This window comes from Danio rerio, chromosome 8, assembly GCF_049306965.1.
Source record: "Danio rerio strain Tuebingen ecotype United States chromosome 8, GRCz12tu, whole genome shotgun sequence".
Lineage (NCBI taxonomy): Eukaryota > Metazoa > Chordata > Actinopteri > Cypriniformes > Danionidae > Danio > Danio rerio.
In genome coordinates this window covers 47,951,400-47,977,882 of record NC_133183.1, presented here as the reverse complement: position 1 = coordinate 47,977,882, position 26,483 = coordinate 47,951,400, and the positions used below count along the sequence as shown (strand labels likewise).

The following is a 26,483-nucleotide window of genomic DNA, read 5'->3' as shown; positions in this document are numbered from 1 at the left end:
AGCTCACAACAAATGTGGAAGGTTATTGCGTGTTATATTTAACAAACCGTTTCTGCTAATTTAACATAATTTTGCTCACATGGATAATTGAATATTAATCAGATGATGTCATTACGCAGCTGTGCCGTCAGCCAATCGTTGCATTGCTGATCATGATTTCGAGGATCGATAGATCTGTCCTTCACAACACACGCAGCGATCTCAGATCAGTTCATCCAGACATTCTAATCTGATTCGGAACTTGTTTGAAGAACCAAATTAGCGAGAGATCAGTTATCAAGATTAAAAGATCCAGGATCTGTCAAATCATCTTAGATCATTTAAGCGAGGTACGAAGAACGGACCCCAGGTTGCTCTTCTTCAAGAGGGGTTTAAACAACAATAATATTATTATGTGTAGGTCTACTGGTTTCTATAAATAATTCTACTTATAATTATTCTGATGTTGAATTATGTTTTAGATGCACGACTGTGTGTTCGCTATGAAAGAAAAAAACATACCAAATGCTTGACGCAATCATAACTCTAAAATGCAATATGATTATTTAAATGATGTGCACGCTTTCGGTTTCATTTTCACTGCTAAGTGCTATTCATACTTTGCGCACGGCTCTCAAGCGATCACTCTAAGCCACTAACTGAATATTATTTACAACTTTATTACCTGTTACTCACAGAACATGCTGGTTCTGTTCACGTGTCTATAATTAGGGTGCGCGCCTGCACATTCAGCAGCTCACAGAACGTGTGATTTTCCGGCTGCGAATACAGCATTATATGAAAACAAATGTAACAAATATGGCCGACCAGACACATAAACATTTTTCATTTTATTCCACAAACAGCCAACTTTGCCCAGAGAAGGCTCGAAATCTGATTCCAAGGTATTTACGACCCAGAGGAATGTGCCATGTGGCTCTAAGCACAGGAATTACTTACAAAGGACTATTTGCTGTTTAACACTGTTTTCATATAAACTTTACTCTTTATGTTTAATCATATGTTTTGCAAAGTTTCCCTTTCTCTTGTATTAATATTTTTGCATATAATGTTTAACTGTACCTAGGCTAAGCATCCTCTTATACTGTTCAAGTTTGGACTTTTTGAAAAGCTTACTCGCTGTACAAATTGATCGTTGACATTTTATTTTATTATGAGTGCAACATATTAATGTTTTAAGAGACTTTAACATTTCTGTCACGATTTGCATAAAATTTACCTATGCAAATTCTTCTGCCTCAGACAAAGAGCTGTAAATTTAATATTCCAGGAAGTTAGCTTCTAATTAATCAACTTTCCATTAAGGGTGGATCCGAACCCGCCCTATATAAAGTTTAGGACCTAGCTAAACTCTCTTCTTCGCTCTTGGAACCCTCTCTCTTCTTCGCACACACGCTCTCCTCTTCAAACACGCTGCCTGGGAGCTCTCCCAACTCCAAGCAACCCCCCCATCTCTGCTCCAAAGGCCTCTGTTTTGAAACCTTCTTCAACTCTATAGCAACTTCCTCAGACTGAGAAACCTCCAAGAAAGCAGACAGAAACCCAGACAGAAAGGGTTAATCGCACCACGCTCTGAAATTTCTCTGTTCAGAACTTTTGCGGCGTTGACCAACAAAGGATCAGCCAACCAACCACGTGCTCAACAACGGGAGCTCGGACATCACGAACAGACCGCAAGTATCACCTTTCTCCCAACATCTAAACTGGTGTGAACTAACTTACCCTAAAGAGACAATAGAAGGGTTATATTGAATTTGATAACGTTTGGTTTGCTTGGTCTGTGCTTACAAAGCACAAGGTTTTCCCATCAGTACATCTTCTCAACCTCTTACCTCACGTTTGCTACTCTTCCCTATGCTTGTATGAATGTGTGTTTGTGTTAGTGTTAGTTTCTGTTAGATTAGTCAATAAAGTCTACTTTTGTATAAAGAAAAGTGCCTGTGTATATTCATGAATCTAATGTCTTGAACTTTGATCTTGCTACCCTGCTCAAATTTTATGTTGATAGCATCGCTGAACCATTCGTTTGTTTGGATCAAAAGAGTCGATTCATTTGAAGCCCCGTTCAAATAAATCTTCCTCCCGTTAAGCTAATCCGCTATATAATGTTCCAGAAGGTACACGAGCCTTGAAATCTAAATCATAACTCACAACATTATAATGTCTGAAAGGCGCGGGAAGAAAACCTTGAGCTAATTTACTAATTTTATGGTGTAGATATGCGAGCACTTTAATCTACAGTATAATTTATCACAGATTATTAATGTGGATATGCGTGCAAGTTAATCTATATTATTATTATGATGTGCTACCTGTTTATTTGTGGAGAATGAACAAAGCATGCAAATGTAATTTATTACAGATATATTGGTGTGGAACGCTGAGCAAATGTAATTTATTACAGATTTAATGGTTGGAGAACGCTGGGCAAGATTATTACACAAAAATGACATTTTTAGGTGAATTATACCTTATTAAGTCCATGTCGCTGAGCAACGTGTGTGAAACAATGAAAAAACTCATGCAATATGATTGACGGAATCATAGAAATGCTGGATTAAGATCGTGTAGGGGGTCGAATCTTTTTACGATTAATTGTGCAGCTTTAATATATGTATAAATAAATAAATATTCATTCATTTTCTTTTCGCCTTAGTCCCTTTATTAACCTAGGGTCACCAAAGTACAATGAACCGGCAATTTATCCAGCATATGCTTTACGATGTGGCCCTTCCAGCTGCAACCCATGATTGGGAAAACGCATATGTATTATATAATAATAATAATAATAATAATAATATATAAATACATATTATATTATTGTTAATTATCAAACATATGTTAAAATAACAATAATAATATTAGGATACAAGAATATTAAGAATACAACTATTCATAATTCTAAAGTTGAATTATTATGTTTAAGAAATATGCTTGTCATTTTTTATTGACAACATTGGACCTTTTTGTCACTGGTAAAATGAAATATTTGATCATTATCAGATTCCTTACAACAATATTGTACAAATGCTAGAGTAGTTATACTGACCCAGCAAACATTTATTTTTATGCACAACACTTTGGGTTCGCTATGATAGAAAAAACATATCAAATGCATGTTGTAATCATATCTCTAAAATGCGATCTGATTATTTAAATGATGTAGATACTTTTGGTTTTACTTTACACTGCTGAGTGCACTTATTTCATAGCTACCATCACTTTGAGTTTAGTTGCAACAAACTGAACGTTATTTACAACTTTATTACCAATTATTCACAGCCTATGCAGCCTGAAGTAGTCATGATTGGCAGGCATGTGCACATCCTCTTGGTAGTAAACAAACATCAGTGCATCAGCTTATGTGTGATTTCGTGGCGGTGAATATGTCCTTGCATTATGACAGAAATGACATTTTTGGCTGACTCATAAATACAAAATGTGACACTTTTAACACAATTTGAAGGTGTCCACGTTGCCAACGTATTTAAATTATTTATGTAAATATATATATATATATATATATATATATATATATATATATATATATATATATATATATATATATGTTACTAATTGTTGTTTTAATTGTCTTTTTTTAAGCCAAAACCAAGAATGAACATTTTTCACCCATCTGGAATTTTTCTCAAGATGGTAACCTTAAATCAGACACCACATGCCATATTTAAGGTAGAATTTGATGTATTTGCATTGTATTATTGTTTTTAAAACTCAAATGACAAATTAACTGAAATATTACTTTTGGTGTATCCAAAAAAATTTTAACAAATCAATGAGAGTAGAAAAAGAACATGGCTCAATGCCTTCCAGAGGAAGTGACATCACTTGGTGTAAGTCAGTGCTTTACAAATGATAATGCTTTTTTATAATGATGTATCAAAGCTGACCAGAATGTAAAGACAGACACAACATTTATTTAAATAACAATTTTTTTTAATAAATCAGAAAATTGATGTCATATGCAAATGTTACCCAACACTTTTGTTTACGATAATTGATGCTGTATTTAATTTAAATAATCATATTAGAAAACTAGCATGAATTAAGATTAGGTTAAGTGGCAGGTTAAGTGGCATCTAATATTAAGGTCTTATGATGTTGTGTGCCTGCTGGGTTGTCATTAACTAATCATAAAAACAGTGATGCTTTTGTGATGGGAGACCAATCCGACCTGTCTATAAAGATGTGGCTTGCTGTTTTGTATGCACTGGAGAGTCGCCCTGTGGGAATAATGTTTCTCAGTCACAATACTGTTTTCCCCCAGCACTCTCTAGGAGTACATTTGCTAATTAGCTGAACTGACAAATCCATTCACTTCATTGCACAATTTTGAATTCTATCTGTTACATGCACAATGAGGCATAGTAAATATTTGAATACAGTGATTTTATGCACAAACATATATTATTAAAAGATAGATTAATTAATATGATGCATGCTAATTATATACAGTATCTACATACACGGAAATAATGCCGCCTTGGAATTATAAGGTTCTATCTTATATGTTCTGAATGATTTTGGAATATTGAGCTCCAAAGTTTTTGCAATTCATAGTAAACAGTACGTGTGTAACATTTGTTTTTTAAACAAAAAAGTCTTAAATGTTAACAACTTTAAAAAAACATCACATAATGTAAATAAGTTTCAATTTATTAAGAATATGCCAATAACTCAATTTTGGCAAAAATGTCAGATAGAACATTATAATTCTAAGGTGACAATAAGCCTCATGCTATTTATAATACCAGTGTTGTTACAAGTTTATTTACCTGTGTAAAAAAAAGTCCACACCATGGCATTCCTTTATTTCATTTTAAATGTCTGTAAAGATGGTGATTTGGGAATTTTAAAGCCTCCTATACCATTTTTTATTTGCTGCTAATTTTTTAATATGTATATATTTTTTTGAAAGTTTAGACCTTCACTTGATTTTTAAAGGGTTAGTTCACCCAAAATTTAAAATTCTCCCTCACGTTGTTTCAATCACCTTTGTTTAGTTGCAACATGAAACACAGTGAAGAGGTGGAGGGAAGTGAGATTACTCTTGGTCCTGAAATTTGTGCCTGGAATCAGCCTTACAATCTTCGAGTGTGTGGCCCGCTCTATATAGATTCATCCATCATTCATTCGGAGAGGTTTAATTGGTGGTATAATTGGTGTGTGTGCAGCTGCTCAGGTTCCATGGGGGAAATTAGCCTTGTATTTCTCGGTGTCTACCAGCGGATGTGATCTTATCATTGCTAATCAAGAATAAAAACAGTTCTGGACACAATGACAATCTGGAGCTGAGCCTGTCACAGTGTCCAGAGCTTTGTACACATGGAATAATGTGCCCCTGTTCATTTTCACTCATTAGCTAGCAATTTATGTGTAATCGGAAAAAGGTTATAACAAAAAAATGAATTGTTGTTCTTGGTCAGTTTTACACACTGATGGTTGTTGTTTTGGACCATTATGCAGTTTCTTTTTTGTATCTGTACTGTTTACCAGTATGATTGTCTTTCTCTCACATTTCACATTTTACATTTTAGGTGCTTTATTGGCATGACAAATAACTGTACATTCGTATTGCCAAAGCAGTGCAGCGTCGCTGCGTACAAACAAGATATAAAATATAATACAGAAATAAAGAAAAGAAAATAGAAAATAAAAATAGATTAATAAAATAAAAATAGGTTAATAAAGATAAAAAGATTAATAAAAATAAAAACAGATGAATGGTAATATATTAAACAGGATAAAGATAATGACAGTTTTGTCAAAAGTAAGTCCACAAATAAAGAGTTCCAGTATTGTGGGTTCCTCAGACGGTGGCAGGAGTGCACATCTGACCTGCTAACACACAGTAGCACACACACTCCCACAGTAAGATGGGCAGTTTCTCACTGTTCGACAGGGACTCAAAGTTTTTGTGTATGTGTGTGAGTTTCGGGTAGAATTTCTCCCAGATCGCGGAGTATTTTGTGCACTCAGTGAGGAAATGCAACTCCGTCTCAATCAGCTGCTGAGTGTAGTGTGGGCACTGCTCCTCCACCGGCAGCCATGTTTGTCTGTGCCGGCCCATCTCTATGGTCAGCTAGTCCGCTGAGTCTGTATCTGCTCAGGGTGTTACTCAGACCTTTATCTGTCACTGTGTGAAGATAGTCTGCCAGAGTATATTGTCTCTTCAGGGCCAGAAAACACTGCATTTTGCTTTGCAGTTGTCTTTGAGTTTCCCAGTGGTGTGTGTAGCTGTTCTTGATTTGGTGTGTGATGTGAGTCAGTGGCAGGAGTGTGTTCAGCTTCTCAGGAGATGTCTCAGAGACCCTGAAGCTCTGGGCCAGCTTGGAGAGTGGGTCTGCTCTTCTACTCAGCTCTCTGTCCAGCAGGGCTTTATAGTGGTATGAGTCAGGGTCGCTGAGTTTTAAGTGCTTCCAGAATTTGACAGCTCTTTTCTGTATTTTTGTAATTTGCTTAATTATGCCCTGCATGCATTGTTTGCTGTGTGTCGGTGGACGTGTAGAATGTTCTTACACAGCTCTGTGTGCAGGGTTCCTATTGGGTTATGTCCCATTTGGCCAGATCTTGTTCAGGGTTTGTCAGTGGACCCCACACTTCACTGCCATAGATGGCGATGGGCTCGATGACTGACTCTAGAATCTTTAGCCAGATCTGAACAGAGATGTCTATGGGACATTGGCGTTTTATGGCGTAGAAGGCTCTGCAGGCTTTATCTCTCAGCTCATTCATTGCAGGATTAAAGTTTCCAGTGGAGGTAATGTTAAGGCCAAAAAAATTTAACTGTGATGTGTGTGTTATCCGATTGGTGCATAGTGTGAATGTGTGTTGTGTTCCCTGGGGTCTGGCTCGTTTTTGGAAGGTGATAATTTAGCTTTTGTTTAGGTTGACGTCAGGGCCCAGGTCTGGCAGTACTGGTCCAGCAGCTGCAGGCTCTGCTGAAGGTCATGTTCGGTTTGAGATAGCAGCAGCAGGACATCTGCGTACAGGAGGCATTTGATCCGAGAGTCGTGGAGATCGAGACCCGTAATGGTGGATTGCTCCAGGCTGAGCGCCAGCTCGTTTATGTAGATGTTGAATAGTTTTGGCTCAGGCAGCAGCCTTGTCTCACTCCACGCTCCTGGGAAAGATATTTTGTTCTTTTTTTGCTAATTTTGATGCCACATTTGCTTTCGGTGTACATTGATTTAATAAGGTCGCAGGTTTTACCACCTAAACCACTTTCAATCAGCTCATAAAGTAACTCTTGGTGCCAAATTGAGTCGAATGCTTTTTTAAAGTCAAAGAAGTATGCATATATTTTACCTTTATTTTGGACAGTGTGCTTTTCAATTAGCGAATGCAGTGTATAAATGTGGTCAGATGTGTGGTATTTTGGTAAAAATCCAGTTTGACTTCTGCTTAAGTGATTATGTGTCGTCATGAAGTCCAGTAGTCTGGCATTTATTAAACTACAGAATACCTTTCCCAGGTTACTGCCCACACAGATACCTCTGTAATTATTGGGGTCAAATTTATCTCTATTTTTGAAGGTGGGTGTTATCAATCCTTGATTCCAGATATCAGGGAAGTGACCAACACTCAGGACTATATTAAATAATTTTAATATGGCTGATTGAAATTTAGGGCTGGTTTGTTTTATCATTTCATTTAATATTTCGTCAGGTCCAGATAGTTTTTCTAGGATTAAAAGATTTAATTTTGTTTTTAAGTTCCATTATAGTGATGGGGAAGTCTAATGGGTTTTGATTATCTTTGATAGTCAATTCCAGTATTGCCAGTTTTTGACTTTGTCTACAGTTTGTGTCTGTTTGTACTTTATTAAATAGAGTTTGGAAACGGGTTTCCCATATTTCTGAATTTTGGATCGGTAGTTCCCCTTCGGTTGGGGAACTTCAATGCTATTCAGTGGATTTTTCAGGACGGCGCTCTGACTGTGCGTTTCTGGATGCGGTGGTTTCCTGTCCTCGGATGATGGGCACGGGCACTGTGTTGCATGCCTGGGGGGTCAGTTCATGACGTCATTGCGATGCCATGACTGTTGCGCAGTAAAGATCGCGGCTAGCCTTTGCAAAAGGGCAAACCACCCCTGTTGTCCCCTGCTCTGCAGCGGGCACTCGGGCAGATCTGAGGGTTTCAGCGAGAGATAATCTGTCGCCCACGGGCCCGCGGACCTCCCGCTCCTCTAAGCGCTTCATCCAAGCTTCGGGTGGGGGAAGCGATCCGTCTAACAGATGGTAGCCCTTACGCCCGATGACACTGGGGACCAGACGTCCACCGCGGCATCGGAGGGTAGGCTTTCATTGTCCGATGATGATCCAGACCCGCTCGCCCCCTCCGGGCAGGTGAGCGCTGTCACAACGGATCCTGAAACGGACATGTTAGCAGTGCTTTCCCGGGCTGCTTCGACTGTGGGTTGGAAATGGTTTATCCCCCAGCTCCACGGCTGGACCGACTTGAGGGGCGTTCCCTTCTTCCCGGAGGTGCACAGTAGGCTCACGCGGTCTTGAAGGGCACTTTTTTCTGCTCGTGCTGCGTGTCCCTCCACCCTCAACACTCTTGACGGTGGAACAACCAGGGGGTATGTGGCGATTCCTCAGGTTGAGTGCACGATGGCGGTCAATCCGCACGGCGCCTCTTCTTGACGGGGTTCGCCTCGTCTCCTATCCAAAGCCTGTAAGTTATCTGCCTCCCTCGGAGCTAGAGCTTACAAGGATGCGGGCCAGGCTGCTTCCGCCTTGCTTGCGATAGCCACCTACCAGCGCTACCAAGCGCAGGCGCTGGCCGAGCTGCACGAGGGTGGGTCCAACCCAGGCTTACGAGCTTCGCACCACCGCTGACTTAGCTCTTCGGACTACTGAGTCCGCTACGTGTGCGTTGGGGAGGACGATGTCCACATTAGTGATCCAGGAGCGCCACCCCAGGCTCATATGCGCGAAGTCGACAAAGTCCGCTTTCTTGACTTTCCCATATCCCAAGCCATGTTCGGCGACACCACCTGTGAATTCACCCAGGAATTCAAGGCGGTGAGAGAGCAGTTGATGGGTGATGTCTTATCGGCGGTCCGTAGCCCGCTCCGCACGCCGTGCCATTCATACCTGCTACTCGCCGAAGGCGTCCGCTTACGAGAGCTGCCCCACCCCCGCACAGGCCTCTGGCGAAGCGAGCGCATCGAGCACCTCGGAAGCAGGCAGCCCCCCCTGCCCAGAACGCCGCTAAGTCCGGCAACGAACCGCGAAGCGTCCCTGGGACAGGCCATCTGGAGAAGAGGGAACTTGCTCTTTCCCCGCTGGAGGGCGGGGCCCCATTTCCAACGGTACTTTTTACTGCCATGAAAACATCATTGAAAGAGCACTCTTTCCCTTCCCCGGATGTGACAGCACAAACCTTGCCAGTCCGGGACACGGTGCCTTCCGGCTCGCAGGTTCTACGTGCTTCGCCAGTGGCTCACGAGCACTGGAGGGACGGTCTCCCTTCCCTCAGCCCTCTAGCCCCCTCTCCGGAGTCAGGGTGCAGAGCCAGAGGGAATCACTCTCCTCCAGCTCTTCCGCGGGACCCTCGCGCTTCCCGGATCAGCACACCCACTCCGCGCTGCCCCACCGCTGGTACGTCAGCGTTTGTAGCGATGACTCCATTAGTGAGGGCTCTGCCTGCCTGATTAGCACGGGCCAGCCCCAGCCACGGGTTACGCGATTCAGTTCGCGGCCCCCCAAGTTCACGGCCGTGTATTTCACCAGGGTCAACCCCCTGTCCGCCCCTGTCTTGCGAGAGGAGATTGCTGCCCTCCTGGCGAAGGGTGCAATCGAGCCAGTTCCTCCAGCCGAGATGGAGAGTGGGTTTTTCAGCCCATACTTGATCGTACCCAGAAAGAGCGGTGGGTCACGACCAATCCTTCTGCGCGTTTTGAACCGCTGTCTGCACAGGCTGCCGTTCAGAATACTCACGCAGAGGTGCATTCTCCAATGCGTTCGTCCTCGGGATTGGTTTGCAGCCATAGACCTGAAGGACGCATATTTCCATGTCTCCATTATTCCACGCCACCGCCATTTTCTGCGGTTTGCATTCGAAGGTCGAGCGTGGCAATACAAGGTCCTCCCCTTCAGGCTCTTCCTGTCTCCGCGGGTCTTCACCAAACTCGCGGAGAGTGCCTCAGTGCCCCTTCGGCTCGCGGGCATTGGCATACTCAATTATCTTAACTACTGGCTGATTTTAGCCCACTTGCGGGGGCAATTGATTATGCACAGGGACAAGGTGCTTCCGCATCTCGCGGAGGATCTCTTTCCTCGGGATGGAGCTGGACTCGGTCACCATGGTAGCCCACCTCTCCGAGGAACGCGCTCGCCTGTTGCTGGGCTGTCTGAGAGAGCTCGACAGCAAACTAGTGGTCCCACTGAAGTTCTTTCAGAGGCTCCTGGGGCATATGGCATCCGCAGCTGGCATCACGCCGCTCGGATTGCTCCATATGAGACCACTCCAGCCCTGGCTTCACGATCGGGTCCCAAGACGCGCATGGCACGCGGGCACACACCAAGTCTCTGTTACTGCGCTGTGTCACCGAACGACCCCTCGTTCCTACAGGCCTGTGTGCCTCTAGGACAGGCGTCCAGCCATGTTGTTGTTCAACAGATGCTTCCAACACGGGTTGGGGGGCCGTGTGTCACGGGCTTGCAGCTGCGGGCCTGTGAAAGGGTGTCCAGTTGCATTGGCATATCTATCGCCTAGAGCTGTTGGCAGTGTTTCTCACTCTCCACCACTTTTTACCGGTGCTGGAGCTGCAACACGTGCTGGTCAGAACGGACAGTACGGCGGCGGCGGCGGCATATATCAACCGCATGGGGGGTATGCGCTCTCGCCGCATGTCTCAGCTCGCCCGCCGTCTGCTCCTCTGGAGTCACCAGCGGCTGAAATTGCTGCGCGCCATTCACGTTCCAAACACGCTAAACCGTGCAGCTGATGCGCTCTCACGGCAGCTGTTATGCCCTGGAGAATGGAGACTCCACCCCAAGTCTGTCCAGCTGATATGGGCGCGATTCGGGGAGGCCCAGATCGATCTTTTGCTTCCCCAAGAACGCTCATTGCCAGTTGTTTTTTTCCCTCTGCACGGATGCACTGGCCCACAGTTGGCCTCGGGGCATGCGCAAATATGCGTTTCCCCCAAAACTGCTCGCGCAGTTTCTGTGCAAGGTCAGAGAGGACAAGGAACAGGTTCTGCTAGTTGCGCCCCTCTGGCCCAACCGGACCTGGATATCAAAGCTCTCCCTCCTCGCGACGGCCCTCCCCTGGCAGATCCCTTTGAGAGAGGACCTACTTTCTCAGGGACAGGGCACCATCTGGCACCCTCGCCCAGATCTTTGGAACCTCCACGTGTGGTCCCTAGACGTGAGGAAGACTTAGGTAACCTACCGAGTGCGGTGGTTAATACCATCACTCAGGCTAGAGCCCCCGCCACGAGGCGCGCCTACGCCCTGAAGTGGAGTCTGGAGTGGTGCGTCTCTCGCAGAGAAGACCCACAAAATTGCTAGATCAGTATTGTGCTCTTTCCTCCAAGAGAAGTTGGACAGCAGGCTGTTGCCCTCCACTCTCAAGGTTTACATGGCTGCCATCTCCGCTTATCATAACGCGGTAGCTGGCGGCACCGTGGGAAAGCACAACCTCATCATCCGGTTCCTCAGGGGTGCTAGGCGAATTAATCCATCCCACCCCCCTCTCATGCCCTCTTGGGATCTCGTCCTCGTTCTCACAAGTTTACGCCCAGATCCCTTTGAGCCACTCGATTCAGTATCTCTAAGATATCTGTCCCTGAAGACAGCTCTGCTGGTCGCGTTGGCCTCCATCAAGAGGGTCAGGGACCCGGAGGCATTTACGGTCAGTGACTCGTACCTGGTATTTGGGCCGGACTACTCTCACGTTATCCTGAGACCCCGCCCGGGTTATGTGCCCAAGATTCCTACCACCCCCTTAGAGATCAGGTAGTGAACCTGCAAGCGCTGCCCCCGGAGGAGGCAGACCCAGCCCTTTCCTTACTTGTCCAGTTCGCGCCCTGCGCATTTATGTGGTCCGTACTCAGAACTTAGATCTCTGAGCAGCTCTTTGTCTGATACGGCGGTTGGCAGCAGGGAAGTGCCCCATCGAAACAAAGATTTTCCCACTGGTTTGTGGATGCCATTTCACTCGCTTATTTGAGCAGAGGTGCGTGTCCCTCGGGAGTGCATGCACACTCCACTCATTGCACTCATTGCATCATTGCTCTCTAACAGACATTTGTAGAGCTGCGGGCTGGGCGACACCCAACACATTTGCAAGGTTTTACAATCTGCGAGTGGAGCCGGTTTCCTCAAGGGTATTAGGTAACCCTTTGGTGATTGAGGAAACAACTCGGTAGGGTGTTGAGACACGCTTGCTGCACCATTCTCCCTAACACGGAGATACGTGCGCCTTTTTATCTGTCAGTAAAGTTCCCCGTCAGGTGAGCCCTGCAGATTCCTCTGTGGCCCCCTTCACTGACTCAGCGGAGGAGTCACTTGCTGGCCCACTACTTTGTAGGTCTGCCCGCTGGTCAGCCCGCGTTTTGGGTATAGGTGCCTGCTATGCGTGATCCCCACTAAGCGATCCCATATGCTTATTCCACCACGGTTAAGTCCCCGCCTGGGTGGACCCGTGTCTTCCCTCTTCGCTAACCACTTTTTTGCTATGCGTACTCCTCCTTTTTAGGGCTAGTCCATATGTAAATTCTGCAATCTATCCCCCTTTGGGTAACGGATGGCCTCCACAGCGTCCTCCATATCGGGATTGCACGCTTCCCAACGTACTGTGTATTTTCCTAGAATTATCTAGATGCTCACGACTCCCAAAAAATATATCTAAATCTGTAAAACTTCTGTTGAAGTAGGATAAATTAGGGCCAGGGACACGTTGGAGGACCTCGCCTCCCATGATGTGGGTGCATCACGCTTGCTTGATTATCCCCTCATCGGGGGCGTTGGTAAGGTGCAGTCATTATGGCGGTTTCCATAGTTCTCCCATAGTGGATTTTCCCAAAGATCAAATCCACTGTATAGCACTGAAGTTCCCCAAACAAAGGGGAACGTTCAAGGTTACAGAAGTAACCCTTCGTTCCCCGAGGAGGGGAACGGAAGTGCTATACTCCGTCACCATAATGACTGTCCCTTAGCTGTTTGAAAGTCTCTTCAGCTTAAAAGGATGGCGTTTGCTCGCTCCATGTGTGCTTATATGCTGGGATAATTGGCAATGAAGCACACCTGTGCAAGCTTACGCTGCCAATCCATTTATTCATTGGCCCGTTCAATACTCAAGCGGCTTCTGAACCGAAACCTTCCATTTGTGGATTTTCCCAAAGATCAAATCCACTGTATAGCACTTCCGTTCCCCATTCTCGGGAACGAAGGGTTACTTCTGTAACCTCAAACGTTCTTCGTGATCATTTTTGATCAAGTTTTTCCAGTTGTCCAAGAATTGATTTGAGTTAATGGAGTTCTCTATTGTTGTCAGTTTTTTTTTTTTTTTTTTTTTGAGGTGTATTGTGCCTTTTTGATTCTGAGTTTTTGTTTGTATTGTTTAGTGTTTCAAAGTAGAGAGGCTGAATCTCTGAATTATTTGGTTCTCTGTGTTTCTGATTTGATTGGTTTCTGAGGTAGAGATGCAAAGATATAATAGACTAGTATGTTTAACACTAAAACCGAAAGTAGGTAGTGACAAGTCTGTTTTAATGAGTTATTTTCTGAATCAGTAATTCAATTGATTTGTTTAAATGCCCGATTCAATTAGTATTAGTACTATACTATTATTTTATACCAATATGCTAATATTATTCATTTAATATCCAACACAAGTAGGCATGACAGCAGTTAATAAAGCCATTATTGATGTTTTCAGATTCTGGCTTTTAATATTCACCTCGCAGTGCACTTATATTATGCCACATAAACTGAGATCTGACAGAAGTAATTGAATTGTACACAAAGTATGTCAGACTAAAGAAAAAAATAGCAATCATATTACTTTTTAAATTTACTCCATAGCGCGTATACACACACACACACTAGCATCCCATTGGTCACATTGTCAAGGTCCAGCTTTCAGGCACATCTGGAGCAGTGGAGAATAAATGCACTCTTGAAATAAGGATGTGATGGGAGATGCATTATGGCAATGGAGTGAATAATTGAAAAGGAAGGACATTTCCTCCTCTAGCATCACTCAGAGCCTCTCTAACAGTCACTTATGCATGCCGACCGCATCAAGCACTTAAGTGATACGCCTTCCTTTCAAAGTTAGGTTTTAGATATAATTGGGCAGAGGAGGAATAAATCACTACCATTGCCTCTTAGAAAGTGCTTTTAGTCTTTGATATCTCTGACTTGGATATTATTATTATCTGTTTAGATAACTCAAACCATCATAAATAATTGGAGTTTACTGCATACTAGATTTGAGTTCTCTTTCACTCTGTTTACACTGTAAAAATAAGGATCAATGAAATGATGGGAAAGAAAGAATAAGTTAAACCAATATTCTTGCTTGGGTTAGTGAGGAAGATGTGGCTACCTAAGAAAAACTGAAGGGTTACTCCAAATCACAATAACATTCAGAATATTGGAATTCAACATTAAGAATATGGTGGCTGGACTAATAAACAACAACCCAGACTATATTTAATTTTTGTAATAATAATAGTTATAATAGTAATCATAATAATCACAATTATAACTATTCAAGTAATAATTTGAAAATGAATAATTGAAGGGGGAAAAAAGCAGTCAATTAAAGACACTTTAAATATATGTATTTATATATTTCAACGTTTTTACAGTGTACAGTATAGCTTTAGTTCAGCTGCAGTTGTTTTATGGACACAGTTTATTTTAATTTAATATTTATTTTAGTTTATGTATTTAAGGCAAACCAAAGTTAATATGTGGTTAATATTTATAAACTTAAAACTAACTGGTAATATAAAAAAGACAAAAAAAAAAAAAAAACATTTAACTATGTGAATTAATTTCTAACCTCATCCAGTGCTTTCTAGTATAGGATCATTTTCTTTGTTACTTCATTTTATTTATTACTACTTTTCTCAAACAGGTGGTAAGCTGTAAAGTTAAGTTTGTATAATTGTATTTATTTTTATTTTTATTATTTATTTAGTGTACTTGAATGCTGTTAGACTCGGAACATGATATTTTAATTGTATTGTATTCTTTATTGTATTTATAGATTTTCAAATTGATTTTATGCAGATGCAATTTTTTCCAACTAGAATTATACAAGTAATCTGGTAAAATTATATTCATATCGCAATATAAACTGCAAAAATAACAACATATTGTGATTTGTTAGATTTTTCCAATAGGCAGCCCTAATCAGCAGTCCTTCAAAGAGCACATTGCAGACACAACTTTTCAGCATCAAAAAGATTAGACTCTTCCTGACTAATCGTGCTGCTTGACTTCTAGTCCAAGCTCTTGTCATTTAGGCTGAACTAATGCAATGTTTTTTTTTTTTTTTTTTTTAGCTGGTCTCCCACCTTCCCAAGAAAGCTCATGGCATACTGTACTCTCTTTAACTTTCTGCACTGGTCACCTCTTAAAGCTTGTAAAAGGAACCCACCCCAATCGTTCCAAGTCGGAAAGTGAGCCGATGTCATAGTAGCATCAAAGAAAGGTTTAAAAATCACTTTCTAGAACCTTTTCTGTCACTGTTCCTCACTGGTGGAATGATCTTTCCAGTCCCATAAACCTGCTGATTCACTGGTTTCATTCAAACACCAGCTGATAACTAATCTCTTCTGTTTTGACCTTTTTTTTTTTTTTTTTTTTGCAGATTTTACCCTGGCATAAGTAAAGTATACTTATAATTATAAGACTAAAGAAAGATGATGAGGAAAGTAGCTTTATTTGATCTAAAGAATGCTAAGGCAGCCATTATTTTTTCTAATATCATATTTCTGCATTCCTAGCCTCTCATTCCCTTTGGAAATAAAGTGATCGAATGTCATGAAGCATCAAGACTCTTGTCTCTGATTGATCTCTGTTGTCTGGCTCCTGCTAGCGTCAAAGATTCCCTGAAAGCTTAGAAGCTTCTGGAATTCTTCCAAAAGAAGTTTTAGAGTCCAGCATATCTGGAAAATGTATGCTCCCTGTCATTTCCATGAAATATTAACAGATATGCTCTCATCTTTGAATATGCCTTTATAGATAGAGACAGCGAAATACAATAGTTGTGCTCTTTGGATTCAGTTGTTAACCCACACAACATAGAGTGAGCAGAACAGGCAGCGGATCGCATTGATCGATCTGAGAGATTTACCATGTTGGAAGATGTAATTGATTGATTGTTTTTTGGTTTGAAACTTGTTGTAAGAAAAGCCAACCTGCAAGACAGTGTCTGAAATCTTTTGACAATGCCAGAATTTCATTGGAGGGTAAATTTGATTGCAATGACTATTAATGAACATGTCAAATCAATGATCAAAGACCACAGATTTTAACCTATGATTATAGTAAAATTTGTCCTAAGGCCAACTCACACTGGACGGTTTTTAATAATCCTGTACAACTGTAGCTTGTAAAACTCCATGCAAATAATTCTTATGTCACACCGTAAGATCTCAGATGTCATTTAAATATCAGACTGAACAATAATCAAGATACGCCAAACACAGACATGCGAAGACACAAGAAGACTCATCCGGAGGCCATTTTCCAATACCAATATGCAAAGTTTGGACTTGTGTCTTTGGAGGTTCAGAATTGCCAAGTTTGACTCTAAACATACTCTCAAGAACACAAGGATACAAGTCTGGTGGTTCTTTAATGGACTGAAAACTACGGTGCTTAAAAATTGTATTGTTTGCACAGTCTGATAGCCTACTGTTAATTAATTAATATGAATTTGTCATAAACAACATAAACTTTATCCAGTCAAAACTCACTAAAGTGAAACTGTAATTTTGCCAACCGTTTGAGTGTCAAATTCATGTAAAAGTCACATTTCTACATAGATTTGAATCTGATTTAATTTATGAAAAGTGGCATATACAGTGCATCCGGAAAGTATTCACACAGCTTCACTTTTTCTACACACCATAATACCCCATAATGACAATGTGGAGAAGATTTTTTTCAAATTGTTGCAAATTTATTAAAAATAAAAAAACTGAAAAATCACATGTACATAAGTATTCATGGCCTTTGCTCAATACTTTGTTGATGCACCTTTGGCAGCAATTACAGCCTCAAATCTTTTTGAATATGATGCCACAAGCTTGGCTCACCTGCCTTTGGAAATTTTTGCCCGTTTTCTCTTTGCAGTACCTCTCAAACTCTGCTTCCCTGCTGGAAGATGAACCGTCGCCCCTTCTTAAAAAAGGTGTATTAAAGCAAAAAAAATAAAAAATAATAATAATAATAAATAAATAAATAAATATATATATATATATATATATATATATATATATATATATATATATATATATATATATATATATATATATATATATATGTAAATCTAATTTAGGCCTCATTTGCCTGCAGTGTTAATATATTCTAAAACTCATGGCAATTCTTAATACAGTATATCATTAAAAATTTGGGTTCGAAGCAGGCAAGCAAACCAAACCAAATGCACCCAATATTAAATTTATTTTTGATTAGCAATATAAAGAAATGTTAAATTCTGATTACACTACCATTCACAGGTGGCATTTACACTAGTGTATTTTTGCTTTTAATACACTTAAGTTTTGTTACAGCTACATCTAGCATTTACCCTACTCCAGAATTTTTGGCCCATGAAAATGGAACATTTTGGAAATGCTAAAGGCCTGTTTTAGACTGGAAATGCGGGTGTTCCGTCACAGCCTGGATTCTCACAAGTGGGCCTTAGAGACCCTGCAGGTTGGCCTCAAGCTTAAAGTTAACTTGATAATTATGCTTTAATTATTTGATTCCATTATTAAATATGTCATATTAAAATGATCGAAGTAATGGCATTTGCCCTTTTCTGAGATTGATCACTTCGGACTTGGTGCAAAAACAGTTAAATACAGACATAACTGTAGCTTAAACTTCCAACAGCTGCACGACAACTAGGACTACATTTTCAGTTGTATAAAGCAAACTGTCACGCAAATGTAAAGGGATAATTATAGATGTATTAACAAGCTCTCGAGTGCCTCAGGTCTGCAACTGTTTCAGAATCACACTCAATCTCAGAGTCTGTTGATTCACAAACTGTATGTGTGCTCTCTTTGTGTGAACACGTTAAAATATCCACATAGTTATCAAAATTAATGTTCTGTGAGTATTTTATAAAGGACAGAAAGAGGTGGGCCTCGAAATGAAAAAGGTTGAGAACCCGTGCATTACAGTGTGGACTGACCAAAACACTTTTGAAAACTGAACTTGCAGCTATACACATTTGATTGTGTATAATTTTCTGATTTGTCAAGCCCCACTTATTTGACCATTACCAATGGAAAACAAGTATTGGTAACAGCAAGATATGCGCATGGCCATTGTCTGTGTGTGTATGTGTGTGAGTAATTATGTATCGTACGTTTAGGCTGTACAGTGTGGATGGAGATCGTCTTTCTGAAATACAGTAAAAATGCCAGTATAAATGAGGAGCATATTCATTCTAAAACACAATTTTAAAATAAAAATATGCTAGTGTAAAGAAAGCTCAATCCCATTTGTGTCAAAACCTGGGGTCTATTGAAAGTTTAAGCAATTTTAGAAACTTTAGAAACGCCTACTTTTGATCCATGAGCATGCTAATTCCTTCCTGCTTGCAATCTCACTGAAGACTGAAGTGTCTTTTAGGAGAGTAATACATGCTGTCATGAATTATTAAGCAGAACATCTTCGCATAAGATAAAAACATGCAGTCTCCTGAATATCACAGACATGTCACAAAATAGGACTATAATGTGCTACATCACACACCAACATCATGCAATCCCAGACAGAGGAACAAACAACCTTAAAAATTGCCACTTTCTCTAATAAATAAAATGAACCGATTGTCCACCACTAGATGCACCTATTATGCAAAAATCAGTTTTATAAGGGGTTTAAACACGCTTGTCTGGCAACAGTGTGGGAATATAGCCAATAATTAATTTACTTTTTATAATCACACTTAATAAAAACAGTTTGCAGAAAAACTTTGATTGACATTTTCCCTTTGTAAACCATAGTCTAGTCCAATAATGGTGATCTCTTCCTCATTAGCATAAACAGCCCTGAGTGAGATGCAGCTGTCCACCATTAGAGTTTTCACACCAAATCTACTGAAGATAAAGTCTTCCTCCTTCTGAGCTACCTTTTTTTTTGACATTTTATCAAAAAAAAATTTAAATCAATTAAAAGGTGAGGCGCATGCTCGAGTGACGTCACTGGCGTCACTGTCTCCGTTCGGTCACATACTGCGTGTGCTTGAAGTTTGGACTTGCTATTTACTCGCAATTTAAATCTTAATCATAAAATTCTTCCTCATTCGCTCTCTCCTACTTAGGGTGACCAAACCCTTAATACATTTATACAAACAAAACTGCTTTAAAAACGGTCTGTCCCTCGAGCATCCGCCTGTTGTTTGTAGCTTTAGCCTGCTAGCGCCGCTGGTCAGCTAAAGCTACCGACCTCTTTTACCATACACTTTTGACTTACTGGCTTTGCTCTTTACCCCGTAAAATGTCGCTTCCGTCTCTGTCCTTGTGTGCAGGAGAAGCATCGATGGAGGCGTTGGAGCTGGAGCTGGAAGAAGTGGAGTCCCAGATTCAGTCGCTTATGGTGAGACGGTCGCGGCTATGGGAACAACTGCTTGTTGTACCTAATGCTAAGGCCGTCTCATCACCTAAGGTACGTGGAAATTACAACCACATCATTCCCTCTACCTCAACCCCGCGTCCTTCTCTGTCCAGGCCCAGCGCACCCGGGGCGCGGCTCAGCCAGGCGTCGTTCATGCCGACACCCGGCTACCACGGCGCCTGGGTGCAGCGGCGCAAGGTGCTTCCCAGATTTCGGGGCAGAACGTCTCCTCCCGTGTTCGAGATCTCCACGGAGAACCGCTTCTCCCCTCTCCGCGAGTCGGGTCCCGATGTGGCCATCATCGGTGACTCGATCGTTCGTCACGTCCGTGCCGCTTCCTCAAAAGGTAATAAAGTACGTACTTTCTGCTTTCCTGGTGCCCGTGTGAGAAATATTTCTACACAGATTCCAACCATCCTGGGCGCTGCCGAGAGCCCTGGTGCCGTTGTCCTCCATGTGGGGACAAACGGCACCGGGCTCCGGCAGTCGGAGATCCTGAAGAAGGACTTCAGGAGCCTGATCGAGACGGTTCGACGCACCTCACCCGCCACGCAGATCCTCGTTTCTGGGCCGCTTCCTACCTACCGCCGAGGAAATGAAAGGTTCAGTAGACTTTTAGCTCTGAATGAATGGCTAATAACATGGTGTAAAGAACAGAAATTGCTCTTTGCTAATAACTGGAATCTTTTCTGGGAGCGTCCTAGGCTCTTCCGTCCTGACGGCCTGCACCCCAGTCGAGCTGGAGCTGAACTCCTGTCGGACAACATCTCCAGATTACTTCGCACCATCTGACTAGCAGGTAAAAATTCACAAAATTCCCATTATAGCCACCTAGACTCTTGTTCACCCCACTTCATCAGTAACGCATATCTGGCAAATCCTATAGAGATTGTGTCTGTTCCTCGTAATTATAGATTAAGAAATAAACGTACTGTGTGCTCCAGAAAAAATCTAGTAAGAATCAAACCAGAAAAACCAGTTGAAAGTGAAAATACAAATTTCGTAAAACTTGGTCTCCTAAACATCAGGTCACTTGCACCTAAAGCACTTATCATTAATGAAATAATAACAGAAAACAATCTTAATGCACTCTGTCTCACTGAAACCTGGCTGAAACAAAATGACTATATTAGCTTAAATGAAGCAACTCCTTCAGGATTCTTATATAAACATGAGGCTCGTCAAACTGGTCGTGGTGGTGGAGTTGCATCAATCTTTAGTGATTTCCTTAATATTAAACAGAGAAACGGACTTATGTTTAGCTCCTTTGAAGTATTATCGCTTAATGTTCAGCTTCCAGATACTATGCAAAAACCTATGTTATCTCTCGCTTTAATCACCATATATAGACCCCCAGGACCCTATGTCAAATTTCTAAAAGAATTTTCTAATTTTATTTCTGACTTACTAGTCAAACTGATAAAATGCTAATTGTAGGTGACTTTAACATCCACATAGATGACGCTAATGATACATTAGGGCTCGTGTTTATGGATTTAATACACTCACTTGGGATAAAGCAAAACGTTGTGGGTCCAACCCATCGCTTAAAGCATACATTAGATCTAATTCTATCTTATGGAATCGAGGTTATTGACGTAGACATTATACCACAAAGTGATGATATTACAGATCACTACCTCTTACTATATAAGCTGTGTTTACCTGAAATCAGCAAACCCGCTCCAATACTCCGCCCTAGTAGAACTATTGTTCCGTCAACTAAAGATGAATTTATAAATAATTTACCTGATCTCTCTCTATTTCGTAATGCACCCGCAAACTCAAATGATCTTGATGTAGTAACCAGCAGTATGGATGCCATCTTTACTAGCACACTAAATACTGTGGCACCCATCAAATTAAAAAGGCCAGAGAGATTAAAACTATACCATGGTATAATAGTCATACTCGTGCGCTCAAAACAGCAACCCGTGCCCTGGAACGTAAATGGAAAAAAACTAATTTAGAGGTCTTTAGAATTGCGTACAAAGACAGTATGTCCAGCTATAGGAGGGCTCTAAAATCTGCCAGGACCGAGCACCTGCGCAAACTGATAGAAAATAATCATAACAATCCTAGATTTTTATTTAACACCATCTCTAAATTAGCAAATAATCGGTCATCCTTGGAACAAACTACTCCACCGCAAATTAGTAGTGATGACTTCATGAATTTTTTCAGTAATAAAATAGAAGGCTTTAGACAGAAAATAGGAGATGCCAAACTTTCTGCACCGGCTTATACTCCAAATCCTGTAAATATTTCATTGAATCACAATAATAACCTACACTGCTTCAAAATCATAAAACATGAAGAGTTAGTGAAAATTATAAATAGCTCTAAACCAGCTACGTGTATACTGGACTCAATTCCAACAAAATTACTGAAAGAGTTGCTACCTGCTATAGGAGAACCTCTTCTTAACATTATCAACTCTTCTTTATCTATAGGCCATGTTCCAAACTCTTACAAGCTAGCTGTTATTAAGCCTATTATTAAGAAACCGCAACTTGACACCAACAACTTAGCTAACTATAGGCCTATTTCAAATCTTCCATTTATGTCTAAAATACTAGAAAAAGTTGTTTCCACTCAATTATGCTCTTTTCTGCAGACGAACAATATTTTTGAAGTGTTTCAGTCAGGTTTCAGGGCTCACCACAGTACAAAAACCGCCTTAGTGAAAATAACCAATGATTTACTCTTAGCTGCTGACCAAGGGTGCGTCTCGCTATTAGTTTTACTCGATCTTAGTGCGGCATTTATTACCATTGACCACAATATCCTCATAAATCGCTTAAAGTCTACAGGTGTCCAGGGACAGGCTCTACAATGGTTTAAGTCATACTTAACTGACCGCTACCAGTTTGTGAATATTAATGGAGAGCCTTCACAAGTCAGCCCAGTAAAGTATGGGGTGCTTCAAGAATCAGTTTTAGGCCCTTTACTATTTACAATTTACATGCTACCTCTGGGAGACATTATTAGAAGACATGGGATCAGCTTTCACTGCTATGCAGATGATACTCAATTATATATTTCAACTAAACCTGACGAGACGTCTGAACTTTCTAAACTAACTGAGTGTATCAAAGACATCAAAGACTGGATGACCAACAATTTTCTTCTCTTAAACTCAGACAAAACAGAATTATTACTTATTGGGCCTAAATCTCGCACACAGCTGATCTCGCAACTCAATTTACAATTAGAGGGATACAAAGTTAGTTTTAGCTCTACTATAAAAGATCTGGGTGTCATATTAGACAGCAATCTAACTTTTAAAAACCATATATCCCATGTCACAAAAACTGCCTTCTTTCATCTGAGAAATATCGCTAAATTACGAAATATGCTATCCATCTCAGATGCAGAAAAGCTAGTCCATGCTTTTATGACTTCGAGACTGGATTACTGTAATGCTCTATTTGCTGGCTGCCCAGCATCCTCTATTAACAAACTTCAATTAGTACAAAATGCAGCAGCCAGAGTTCTGACCAGGTCTAGAAAATATGATCATATAACCCCAATTTTATCCTCCTTACCCTGGCTGCCTGTTAAGTTTCGTATTGAATTTAAAATATTACTTCTCACCTATAAAGCTCTAAATAATCTAGCTCCTGTTTATCTAACCAACCTTCTGTCTCGCTACAAACCAACTCGCTCTTTAAGATCTCAAAATTCAGGGCTTCTGGTAGTACCTAGAATAGCAAAATCAAGTAAAGGAGGTCGAGCCTTCTCTTTCATGGCTCCTACACTCTGGAATAGCCTTCCTGATAATGTCCGAGGCTCAGACACACTCTCCCAGTTCAAAACTAGATTAAAGACCTATCTGTTTAATAAAGCATACACTCAATGCATCACCTAGCGGGTTCCACACAGGCTTCTGCATCTTGCTTATATACACGATGAACAGCAGCTACGCTAATTATTCTCTTTATTCTCTATTTTCACCTGGGGATACTCATCCCGAGGTCCTCAGATTATGCGGAGTCACTGATTGGATCCAAGACCAGCGACGTGATGATCCCAAGGTTTCCATATCCGGGACCAGGCCATATCCTGAGCTGCTGCTGCGCTGATGGTCGTGGGGAGTGGAGATCATGAGTCTGATTCCAGCGACGTTCCAGGGACAGACGAGTCTTCGCTGAGGCCATCTTCCTGCCTAAACCACGGCAAATGAAGCTCTGCACAAGACTTTTGGCCAGCGGAGAAATTAAAATGGTCGTGCCCAACTGAGTCTGGTTCCCTCAAGGTTTTTTTTCTTCACTCCCATCAGGTGAAGTTTTTTTTCCCTCTCCGCTGTGGCCACTGCCTCGCATGGTTCAGGATTGGTAGAGCTACGCATCGATGAATTGGCTCTTCAGTGTTTGAACTCTCAGTAATGATTAAAACAACACTGAACTGAGCTAAACTAAACTGAACTGAACTTAAACACTAAAACCTGAACCACACTGTTCCAGTTACTATGACCATTTATGTGAAGCTGCTTTGACACAATCTACATTGTAAAAGCGCTATACAAATAAAGCTGAATTGAACATTTTCAGTTTTTCACAAATGTAACGTTACTTGTATTTATAAGCAATTGTAGCTCTGCCTAGGGCTGTGGGATTATTCAAAAATGAATCGCAATTGTGATTTGAAACGTTACGATTAGCTAATCGCAAGAGGCTGCGATATGAAATATATATTATAATTATTATTTCATTTCCCCACCCAGAGCAAATGCACTGCCATTTGTGTGTGATAGCCAATTGAGTGAGCACACTTTCGTGCTACCCAATCAGAATTGCACAACCAAATTCTGCTGCTTCAGAAGCATTAATAGACGTATTAATATCAAAGAAAAACAGGACATCGGTAATATGGGAATATTTTTGTTTCAGAGTCACAGACACTGAACAAAAACAGGTCATTTGTAAGATATGTTGCCATAGCATGAGGAAAAACAGCAACCAGCATCTAAAAGTATGAGGAGTGTCTTGCTTAAAAGTCAATTGAAAGTATTGCCAGTGACACTCAATCTTGTAGCAAGCAGCAGCAAAGTACAATTTCAGAGTTGATTTAGCCATGTTAGTTGGCTGAGTGTTCTACATTTTTATTATAATTATTTTATATTATTAAAATGTATATTATTTACTTTATTATTATTTATTTAGTTTTTATAAAAAGTTACACTATCTCTCTAATTTGAGTTCAACATGTTTACAGAAAAGTAATTTCTATTTGTGTTTACTGTTTGCTCCAAGAGAAAATTGAGAATATATGTTTAGCTTAAATTTGAAGTTAACAAATTTCATTAAATGTTTAACTTAATATCGTTTCAGTTCCTTTTTTTAACTAACACTCACTGCATTTTAGCAGTAAGAAGCTACGACAAAAATCAAATCATTAAATCACAAATCGAATCGAAATCTCAGTATCTGTCAAAAAATTGACCAACAAAAAAATCGAACCACAGCCCAAGCTCTGTCCTCTTTTGAAAATAGCATAATCTCATTTGAAATTTAAAGCAAAAATGGCACAGTTATGATCAAAGCCTAAAAGGGTCAGTTTCAAATTAAGTTATTAAACACTATTTGAGTGGTATATTGAGCGGAAACTTCACACACACACACTCTAGGGCAACTCGTTCCAGCCCTCCAAATAGTGTGACCAAGACATCAAAAATAAATTTAGTTCAGTCGAAAAACGTATATGCTGTTGTGTCATCACTTATATTGCAAGTCATATCTCTCCGCTTATGCTTTTTATGAACTGGCCCCCATAACAAACTTATAGAAAAGCACTGCTCTACGGACATAAGAGACCTAATCTTGTAAAAATGGCACCTTTAAAAACTCTGCTGGTGACAAAACATGCATTGGCGTTAACATCCCAAAACACCTTTTAATTCTCCTCTTGAAACAATGTGACTGCATGACATCCCATAAAGCACCAATATTCCACACCCGAGCATATCTCTCAACCCACACAGCATTTCATAAGCATACATGAGTAATTTCTGCAGGCAGGAAAAAACATGTCTCTCGTTCTCTCCTCGCAGGATTAACTGTAAAGACATAAAAGGGCAGCTCTAATGCCTCTGAATGTTTGCAATATTCAATGGTGCCAAACTGGAACAGAGTCTTTTATGAGATCATAAACCGTCTGTTTACTAGACACAAAACTGTCCTGGGTGCCATCTTGAGTTATTGATCTTTTTTTTTTTGGGAGGGAAACAGGTGTTTTCAAGAGCTTTTTGCTGAAGATGTCTGGCATGAGGGTCGGGGAGTGAAACGTCTTGGACTTAAATGGAAAATAACTGACTCTGTGTTCAGACGGGATGATAAACTTGTCTGTTCAGGGTGAAGTTGAACACCAACTGTTCCTCCCACATGCAGAGACTGTGTGTATATGTGTATGTAAGAGAGAGAGTGAGGGACTGAGAAAGAGAGTAAAAAAAAGGTCAGGATAAAGTCTATAATGTTTGTGTGCACTTGATATAATAAGGGCCATAAATATCATGAATTGTTCAGTCATAAATATCACATTTTTGTGGAGTTGCACAAAAGATATTTCACAATCTGAACTAACCCTGGCCTTTCACAAGGTCAACTTATCTGCTGTTGAAGTTGACTTATTGAC

At 40.9% G+C, this 26,483-nt stretch overlaps 2 protein-coding genes across 3 annotated transcripts in view; one reads left to right on the top strand and one right to left on the bottom strand.

Annotated features, from left to right (window-relative positions):
- The window catches only part of lzts1 (leucine zipper, putative tumor suppressor 1), a 66,281-nt gene that overhangs the window by 31,077 nt on the left and 8,721 nt on the right, over positions 1-26,483 (bottom strand). The gene's annotated exons all lie outside the window — the stretch shown is intronic.
- Positions 1,489-24,399, top strand: LOC137496377 (uncharacterized). The gene is made up of 3 exons (XM_073910985.1): positions 1,489-1,673; positions 19,765-19,832; positions 19,964-24,399. Exon 3 carries the CDS (start codon positions 20,004-20,006, stop codon positions 20,640-20,642), a length of 639 nt encoding a protein of 212 aa, XP_073767086.1. The 5' UTR covers positions 1,489-1,673; positions 19,765-19,832; positions 19,964-20,003; the 3' UTR covers positions 20,643-24,399.